Genomic DNA, 10,490 nt, shown 5'->3' with positions numbered 1-10,490 from the left:
GAATAGGGCAAGAGTGGAAACCAAGAGAGCACTTAGGGGGCTATGTCAGCATTCCAGGAGAGAAATGATAGTGGCCGGGAGAGGGAAGAGGAGAAGCAAATGTATTTTGAGATTAAAATGTAAAAATTTGATGGATTAGATGTAGTTAAAAAATCAGAAAGAATCAAAGTTTTATGGTGTGAGCAACTAAATGCATGTGTGTATAGTTTCTAAGGTAGGGAGGGATTGTCCATGTGATTATAGGTTAGGAGAATTTGGATGGCGGGAGTATGGAGAGAAAATGAAAACATGTTCTCCCTCACCTTTGCCGTTCTGACCACTCCTGAAAATGCCTGTCCAGTCCCCTAGGCTGTGGCGTATTTCCCCAAGCCCACTGAATACTGTTGGCCAGTTCTTCCCCACCAGCATATTTCATATATAGGATGTAATGATAAAGGTTCATCAGTCATCTGCCTTAGGAAGGGGGAGCTAAAGAGATAAGGAGTGGAAATGCCATTTTCATTTCTGTTTGCCTTTTATTTCTGTCAAAATGGAATTCAAAATACTTAGCATTCCTGGAATGTAATTTAGGAGATCCTCAAATTGCCTCTACAGGAAGAGAAAGGTAAAAGGATGTTTTCATAATATGCCCAAGGTGATGTGGGAAATAGGACATACCTGTCCAGCATGATGTTGCCATAATTACTCATTCCACAAATATTTTTTTTTGAAATCCTACTTGCCAAGTCCTAGTCAAAGCATTTGGAATATAGCAGGCAAGAAGACAAAGTCTTTGCATTATGGAAGTCACATTCAGAACACTGGTTATGTCCTTGTCCTTTAAAAACTTCAATAGTTTGTTCCTATTTCAGAAGCATAAGATCTAATCCCTGCTTAAATCAGAGTCACTACTTGTCCCCTAAGTCAAGTGCATGCTCAGCTCTTTGTGTTTGCTTGTGCTTTTTCTCTCTCCTTCCCACTTCTTAGTTCATTGTGAGTCAGGTTATCTGATCCACTCAGAACTGAGAGGAGTGTAGGCGTGTGCTGACCTGCATCCACTCTCATTGGTTGATGCCCAGGCTGAACCAGTCATCAGAATTCCACTATTACCTCTGCTTGCACCTTTCAGGTCTAGTTCAGTCTTTCTTGACCATCTAAGTTACTTTCTCAGTCTTTCAATAGTCTCATCTTCATTTGACCTCATGGTACTCATAGCTGACACTACTTAATGTCACAGACTTTCTTGGGTACAATTAAGAAATCTGACTTATATGCTTTTGGCTTTGTTCCAAAATAAGGCAGCACTGCATAACTCAGACTCCAGATATTCACAGATTAATTGACCAGTGAGCCAGGAGGGAAGCAGCATGTCATAACCAGCTACTTGGTATTTAACTAGAGAGGAACCCCCTTTGCTGATATCCAGGTTAGTGTGCTCATCTCTAGCCATTCGTCCTTCAGGGCTCTCTTCAACCCCCAGCTCCTGTCATTGAGTCGTCCCCGATCACCTTGAGTTTCCGAGGGCACTCCCTTGCCAGCACCCCTTAGGATGCCTAGCTAGTTTTCTGCATTAAAAGGACAGTGGGATGTCTTGCTTGCCAGCCAACTTAATGTGAGCTGACATTCCTGGCACACTGAATTAAGGTGGAGAGCCAATTGCCCCAGAGAAGAGTCTATTTCTATGGAGATTAAAACAAGAAAATGATGAGCATAAAAACACCTTTATCTTCTTATAGTTAAATGGAAGTATGACAGTAATTAGGCCAGACCAGATGAGCTCTGATTGTTAATTGCTATGGTGCAGTACTTTAATTTTTCCCAGTGTATTGTAAAACTTGGCAGATGAGGTACATGCTCTGTGCTCTTGCCTGTGTTATAATGCTGACAGTTTGAGAATTAATCATTTTTGGATGTTCTAAATTTGTTATTTTAAAACTGTAAATACTCCTCCTCCCCATCCCAGGTAGAAACTGAGGGAAGTGTTGTAGTCTTTTATCTAAGAGAATGTGGTACAGAGTCATGATTTCCTAGGGCAACACTGGCTCACAGATTTACTTAAATAACCTCCAATTACTTAAAAGGTCTTGAATACTTCACCCACCGTTTCTTTTTCCAGTCGACTAACTGTGAACAGTTCTACTTAGCTCTAGAGCAAGCGTCTCTATGGGGCTCCAGCAAGCATTTAGTATTGTTTTTTTTTCTAATTATAAAGCCATGTGAGCACTGGTGTAACTGACTCCCTGGCTGTAGGGAAAAATTTGATGCATTTTGGGTAATGCTTTGAAGTTACAGAAATGGGACATGTAGCAGGAAGGGCTCAGCTCAGATAGCCCATGAATCAGCCCTTTACTGAGCACCCCTAGAATGCAGCTCCCTGAGCTGGGAGTAGTGAAGTTTGGGCTTCATCCTACAAATAAGCATTTAATTATTTGGAAAAAGTTAAAAATTCAGATGTATAGCTCTCTCTGTAAACTTTTAACATCCTTTGAACCTTCTTCCCCGGGTGATTCTGATCATCTTCCAGGAGTGAGGACCTCTGATGTAGAATTTAATTTTTAAGCCAGTTGGAGTCTAGTTGGGGATTTAGTACTGCTCTTTATATCAATCTTTTTTTTTTTTTTAAGGTTTGTTTGTTTATGCATACAGAGCTTGATTACAGGCCAAAGGTGTGGGGGCGGTGAGAGGATTCACCAGAGACAGAATGGGGAGCAGAACAGGCAGATCGACGAAGTACACTGCTGAGGGGAGCAGTGGGCGGGTCAGGAGAGGTCTGCTGAGCCACATGGGTCACCTTGGGGGCGGGGTGGGGATCAAACTCATGCGGAAGTGGCTTTAGCTTCCTAGTGCTGTGCTTTAACCCACTGCGCCACCAGGGTCTTTTTAACTCCCTACACAGATAGGATGTAAATTATAAGTAAGAGGTATGGAGAATAGCTATTGATCAGTAAGGGAGCAACAGACCGCAGAGGCCGGGGTGATCTTGAAGGAAGTAGAAATGAACCCATGATGTAAGGATGCTGGAATATAAATACAGCTGTGAACAGAGCCTGCTGAGTTGAAGAGTAGTAGAAACCTATTCTCAAAGGCAAAAGGCATTAATAGGGTATTCAAGGGAGTGTAGTGGAAAATCCAGTGAGCTTCCATAGATAACTGAACCCAAAGATCTGAATTTGAATTCTGTGTGTACCACTGCTTATATTTATAAGTTATGTTACTTCTTGAAGCTCCCCTTTCTGCATCTGTCAAAGTGGGATAATAGCTCTTATCAGGTTGTGTGGAACCAGTGTGGAGATTTTTACACAAGCACTCAATACAACAGAGCTCTGTCCAGTGCTAGCTAATGCTGTTATTGCCTTTTGAGGGTAAGACCTTGAATGTTTCAGAGAGAGGAATGATGTATAAAAAATGTTACTATCTCACTCTATGTCTTTATGAGTGAATGAAAGAAATAACTAAAAACAGATATTCACTTCCATTGAAGTACTTAATCTAACTGTATTTAGGGACTTGGAACCCACCCTCCAGAAAAGATCCCCCTGATTGTCCAACATGGCTGCTTCAGAAGCTGTGTCTGAAAAATCAGAATGTGAGTATCTGCACTTAACTGGCAACTCTGTGCCACTGCATGGCATTTCAACTGCTTTTGTAGTCATTAATGACCCTTGGGACACTACTTAGTGGTTCACTTTGTAAGAATTTATATCATTCCCTTTACTTAAATATAAGCTAATTTGGAAAGACCTATAGCAAATTTTATTTAGTGTGATATCGAATATCTACTAGTGCTTGAAATGTGGTTAGTGAAACTAAGGAACTAAATACTTCATTTTGATTTCAACATAAAAACTAGTTATTGGAAAACTTTTAAGTGTCGTTTGATCAACTTGGGTATGTAAGTCTACGTATTCAGGTAAACTATTTTATATATCCTAAATTTTGTTCTAGTATTTCTGAGAAATATTTTAGCATCTAATGAGTTGTGTATAATTGTAAAATGCATGAAGGATTTTGAAGACAAAACACAAAAATTGTAAGGTATCTTATTTTTTAGCATAGATTAATGTTTATATGTTTTGGTTTATGAGTAAACTATTTTGTAATATATGCTATCAAAATTAATTTCACCTCTTCACTTTTTAAAATAGGCTACTAGAACATTTTTAATTACATGTATGGCTCACATATTTCGTTTATTTGTTTGTCTATAGTTGGCAAAGTTGCAAATAATCTGAAATTTACGCCTAGGTAGCATGATTGAGAAGCACACAGTGCTGTGTATAGAGCTGGAATTTGCCATCCAGTGGGTCTGCTCTGCTGTCTCCTCTTTGTTCTTGTGACCCTGGGCAGTAAATGATACGTGCCAGCTGACTCTGTCCAAGGCAAAAGAGAGCACTGCACAGACCACTTTATTTCTTTTTATTTGGATAATACAGATGATTTTTTCAAGATGTAAAGGACAGAAAGGGAGGAAGATCCAGGAAGTGTAGGGCGAATGTTCTTTGGTTTCATTTTACCTTTGGCTCATGCTCATAACTACCTAAACTGTATTTGAGGTGTTGATATGAGTTGGCATCCCCTGCATTTCTGAGTCAGTTTATCCACTGTCCGAAAATATTAACATGGAGATTTTATTTTGAGGGGTTTATTGTAAAATCTCTCTCTGAGATATGTAGGAACTCTATTTACTGTTGGAGTGGATAAGACCCTATGCTAAAGAAGGAGGCGAGTGAGGAACGTGTTCAACAGAATACCTTTAACTTGGCAGTGAAGAACTGGGTCTTAATGTAGAATAAAGCTTTGAAGTTATTGTTGAACATGGGTTTTGGGAGATGATAGATGTATGCTGTTTGAAACTGAGTTTTACTTAGTTCTTTAATACTTTTTAAGAAAAAGTTAGAAATGTTTTCTTCACTTGCATGTCATGTAATTTAATATAAATTATTTTGAGCTTTGCATTCAGAAGACTGTTTTTAGAGTCTTCCATATATCTTTGCTCTAGAACAAATTAAATGACCTTAGTTTCAACTTCCTTCTATAGGTTCTCCTATCCAAGCATATTCCTTGTCTTAATCCTTCACCTGGATCTGCTTTGAGGAGACATTTTTACACATGAACTGATATTCATATTGTTCTTTCTTTAAACAAACAAACAAAAAACAACTTTGTTAGATATGTGTTTGTTATTTTAGGGTAAGGACTTTTTTCCTTACAAAATAAAACTTAGGGAGAACTCAAATATATAAAGCAGATAAGGACTAGACTGATCTGGTTGAAATGATAAGTCCCCAGAGCGTGTGAAATTGATGAAGCACAATTTTATAACAGCTGCCTTAGTCTAGATTTGATTCATTGTGTTATATCTCTTGGAATATTTCGTTTTAAATATTCTTAATGGTTATATGTAAAACATTATATATTTAAAGAGAAATTCATATATGAGCAAGCTGGCGGGAGGGAGTTTTGGTGATTTATGCTGGCTTCTGTCACAGTATGGAGTATCTTACTGCATGGCATGATATTTTTTTAGTTTTTTTTTTGGCATAAGCCTTTATGTACTTAGAAGACAAGCATGCAAGTGTCATATTTATTTGAGAACTTTTAGCGGAGAAACATTATCTGGGACTCAATAGGTGTTTAATGAACATGTGATGAACTGAAATACCACTGAGCCTGAGGACAGGCATTTCTAACACCTGGGGAATTTACACACAGGACAGGCTGCATGTGGCCATGTGACATCCATCTTTGCTTAGGATATTGTTTAGGAAACTTGTGTGAAGTCTCTGAAGATGAAGCTTGCTTGCAGGAAGAGCAGAAATCTTGTGAGTTAAGCTAGTTATTTTTGTTTTGATTATAACAAACATATGTTTGTTAGTCTCTGGTTCTTTTTTGGATGCAGAAAAGACTTGCAACAATTATAAAGAGGAAATTGCCATTGGCTCTTTCATTGTCATAGTTTCCATGACTAAGTATTTGGTGGTTTTTTTTTTTTTATATTTAATTTATGCATACAGAACTGGGATATGGGCCAGAGTACAGTGGTGGTGAGAGGATTCGACAGAGACAGGGTGGGGAGTAGAACAGGCTAATTGATGAAGTACACTGCCGAGAGGAGCAGCAGGCGAGTCAGGAGAGGTCTGCCGCGCCATGTGGGTCATCTTCCTGGCTGGGAATTGAATTTGTGCTGAAGTGGCTTTAGCTTCGTAGTGCTGTGTTTAAACTCCCGGTGCCATCAGGGAGGACCGATATTTGGTGTTTCATTTAAAAGTTTGCTTGAGCAATTACACAGAATCTTTAAAGCATTAAGAAAAATCCATAGTTGTATGAACTGTCAATCATAATAGTATTAAACTGATGACATGTGGAGAGTATTTTTTCTTTGATAATTATTAGTAGTATTTTTGATTATGTGAGTTGAAAAAATCAGAATTGATAGTAGGAAGACCTATCAGTATGCACATCTCAAAGTAACATTTTAATTTCTAAACTCATAAAAACAATTAATCCCTATATTTTGAGATATTGTTAGTATTTTACATACTTTTTAATTGAGTTCAGAAGAGTAATTAAAAGTTATTAAATAAATGTAAGAAAATATTTTGTCAGTGAACTCATTGACATTAGTGAAACATTTTCTCCTCCCATGGTGTTATTAATAAGTGCATTCATGTTTTAGATTAGTTAAATATGATTATTTAAATCACTTCCATGAACTTTATCATAAAATATTTGCTATTGTCCATAATGATCTTTTATTGCTTTTTGAGGACTTAGCAATTGGAAGAATCCAAAGTATGAAGAGATTTTTATAATTTGAAAACCTTATTAATTAATTAGTTTTGGATGAAAAGGACTATTACAAGATCAGATTCATTCAAACTAATTTAGAATATTTAAATTTATTTTTGTGCAATTGAAGAAATGAGGATTGATGAGTGACATTAATCATATAAACAGTTTGTGAAAAGTTTAGCCCAATGATAGTAATATAACAGCAGCGGTTATAATAATTGTTCACATTTACTGCAAGCTTATTATGTACCGGGCTCTGCTAAGTTTCTCAAATCAAAGTCCGAGTTAACCCTTACACTCTCTACAAGATATATTATTATCCTTGTTCTACAAATGAGAAAATGAAGGTCGAAGACAATAAAATAAGGTTCATGAACAAATTGAAATTCAAGATCAAAGTAGTACAACATAGAAATAAGATCTCTTACAGTCATCCTATATACTATGGATATATACGAATAAACAGAGCTTTATTTATAGATTTTTTTTCCCTAAGAAGGAACAGACTTTTGACAACTTTCTTTTGCTAATTGAAGTTATAGTGTGCACTTGATGTATAAAAGTTGCATGCATTTGCACTCCTTCCATTGCCAAAAGAACAATAGTAGTCTCAAAGATTACTAACTAGGTGAATTCTTGTAATTTTAGATTAATTTGTTGAATCCATACATGTACTTGAAAATTACAAGATTAAAGGACAGATTCCAGTTTTGCCCTTTTATTTATTTATTTATATTTTAATATTTATTTATCTGTGCATACAGAACTTGGGGTACAGGCCAGAGGTCCAGAAGTGGTGAGAGGATTCACCAAAGACAGAGTAGGGAGCAGAACAGGCAGATTGGCGAAATATGCTGCTGAGGGGAGCAGCGGGCGGGTCAGGAGAGGTCTGCCACACCATGTGGTCACCTCCGGGGCTGGGGATTGAACTCATGCTGAAGTGGCTTTAGCTTCCTTGTGCTGTGTTTTAGCCTGCTGTGCCACCAGAGAGGGCCCAGTTTTGCCCTTTTTAAGGCATTGAGGTATGAATTATCTTGTGCAACCTTATGAATTTAACTCTTTGGTTCAGAGGCAAGTATTTTAGTTATGGGAGAAGACCAAAACAGCTGCCTCGGCACATTAAATGACAGAGAAAAAAAAAAAAATGACAGAGAAGGCTCTGGACAGAGAAGGCTCTGGAGAGATGCCTTGGAGTCGTTGTGTCATTACAGGCCCTCAGCAGAGCCATTTCAGGACCATGGTCTTTGCTCTTCTGTGGGTGACCGTCTTTTTCTGCTCCTCTCAGAACAATTCCATGTTGTTCTGTCAAAGAACCTCATGGGCTGACTATGTAGACTTGACTTGGCAGTGTCTTGTTTAAAAATTATTTATTTTTTACATCATTCTTCATTTTCTGCATTTTATCATCTCAGTTGTAATCCCTGTGGACTTCCAGCACCAGTTCACCCGTGTTCTGTCACCAAAGTCCCGTGTGCTCTTCCCACCCCAGTTCTGATCCTATTTCCCTCTCCACCCTGTAAAATGTCTCTGGTTTATAGTGGTTTGATTTTTCTTTATGACAATTGCTTTTTATTTCCTTACCTCTTAAATTCCTGCTATGAGTAAAACCTTCCGGTATTTTTCTTTTTCTTCCTGGCTTATTTCACGAAGGATGATCCCTTTCAGCTCCATCCATGTTGCTGCAAAAGGCATTGTTTCTTTATTTATTTTTTGGTTGCTGAGTAATATTCCATTGGGTATATGTACCACATCTTTTTAATCCAGTCATCTACTTTTGGGCATTTGGGTTGATTCCTTGTCTTCCCTATTGTAAATAGAGCAACAATAAACATGAGGGTTTAGCTGTCCTTTTGAGTCAATATTTTTGTGACTTTGGGAAGATACATAGCAGTGGGATTGCTGGGTCATCTGCAAGCTCTGTTTTTAGCAGTTTGAGAACACTCTAAACAACTTCCCATAGTGGTTGTACCAGTTTGCATTCCCACCAGCAGTGCAGGAGTTTCTTTTTCTCCACACCCTTGCCAACATTTGTTGTTGCTAGTTGTTTTAATATGTGCTATTCTCACTGGTGTGAGATGGTATCTCATTGTAGTTTTAATTTGCATCTCCCTTATTAAGAGTGATGTTGAACATTTTTTTCATATGCCTGTTGGCCATCTGCATTTCCTCTTTGGTGAAGTGTCTTTTTAGCTTTTCTGCTGTAAGTATGGGGTAGATACTTTGGGAATTGAGAGAGGACAGCAAGAATTGAGCTTGATAATGCCTACAGCACTTTCCATTAAGAGTACAAAAAAAAAAAAAAGTGAAGGGAGAATCTGGAAAGCTAGAAGAGTTACTATTCTTTCTAGAATAACTACAATGGGTCAACTCAGTGTCCGGAGATATAACACCTTTGATCAATGCTGAATCCTAACCCTGTGCTTTTAAGTCAATCGGTGTTCCATTGTTCCTCTCCTTTTTTGCTAGATTGTCCTCCAAGCTTCACTGCACCTTGTGACCCCCCCTGAATCTGCATGGTGAAAGCAAGAGGATCTTGTGAAGGAATGAAGAGAATATTTGCTCCTAATATTTTATGATTTTTCAAATATTTGGCAGTCTTGAAAGAATTTTAAATCATATCACTAATTCTTACTATTATTATTTTGCTCTAGTCAATTTATCATATAGCCATCATCAACCGACATATATATCATTAGTAAGAATTCAAAATTTGCTTACAGTTTTTTCTTTTGATGAAGAATGTATGACAGTAAAATGCAGAAATCTTAGGCTATGATATCTTCTAGGCTTATGATAGTTACATGCTCCTATGATTTCAATTTTGTGTTTTTACTCTGATTTCTCTGAGTTTTAATAATTTAGGAGGATCAACTTTATCATTCTGACCACTGTAAGCAGATGTGTTTTAAAATAAAATATTCTTCTTTTTAATACAAAAATGAGGGTCACTTATAAAAGATTTATAACCTCTTCTAAATTTTAATGTTTTAGTTTTACCACTTTTGATTAAGAAAGTATATTCACTACATTAAAAAAAGTAAAATGTTTCTGTGTTTCTATTTTAGATCCCATATTAGAGATCACCAGGCAAAATTTTTTTCAAGAAGCAAAAGCTCTCATCGCCCAACATAATGAGAAAATAAATGAGGTTAATGCTTTGCATTATCTAACATTATATTTTTCTGGAAACTAATAACTATTTTATATGCTCCAAATGACTGCATGAACCCTGGTAAATTCTAAATAAAAGAGAAAAGGAAATCCTCACTAGCTATAAAAATTGATTTCAGATGACATTTTAAATATAATTTTTAGTTGTATTATTCAATTATACATGTATATGTAATTTGCACATTTAATCCAGTTTTTAATGTTTTACTTTGAAGAGTTACAAAAGAAATATTTGGATAAAATGTCTCAAGTAAACAGCCTCATTTATCATTACCGGCTGATTCTAAACTGGAGAATGTCCCGTGACCTGCATCTTTCCTAGGCCTCTGGCATCAAGTGCTCACTGTGTCCTCTTCCATGTCATTTTGCATTAGAACCATTTCCCAGTTCCATGACTTGTTAGTGGAAGCTGCACCTCCAGCAGCAAGTCATGTGCCTGGTTCATAAATATTTGCTGAATTAAAAATTTGGCAGTGAGAAGCAGTACATGGAAAGAGATGGCCAGCGACAGAAAACGCAACACATTTTCAAGGAAAATTTTGGCCAGT

The 10,490-nt window shown here is 37.1% G+C and overlaps 1 protein-coding gene across 1 annotated transcript in view; it reads left to right on the top strand.

The window, feature by feature from the left end:
• The first annotated feature begins 3,528 nt into the window (after positions 1 to 3,528).
• Positions 3,529 to 10,490, top strand: part of LOC101637853 — a 198,411-nt gene continuing 191,449 nt past the window's right edge. Inside the window, exons 1-2 of the mRNA XM_004685200.1 lie at positions 3,529 to 3,565; positions 9,837 to 9,919. Of these exons, the coding sequence (XP_004685257.1) occupies positions 3,529 to 3,565; positions 9,837 to 9,919 (120 nt within the window). The remainder of the gene's footprint in view (positions 3,566 to 9,836; positions 9,920 to 10,490) is intronic.

This window comes from Condylura cristata, unplaced genomic scaffold (genome assembly GCF_000260355.1).
Source record: "Condylura cristata isolate star-nosed mole 26May11 unplaced genomic scaffold, ConCri1.0 scaffold00018, whole genome shotgun sequence".
Lineage (NCBI taxonomy): Eukaryota > Metazoa > Chordata > Mammalia > Eulipotyphla > Talpidae > Condylura > Condylura cristata.
The sequence above is the reverse complement of the archived record's forward strand: the minus strand, read 5'-3'. Positions and strand labels throughout refer to the sequence as shown.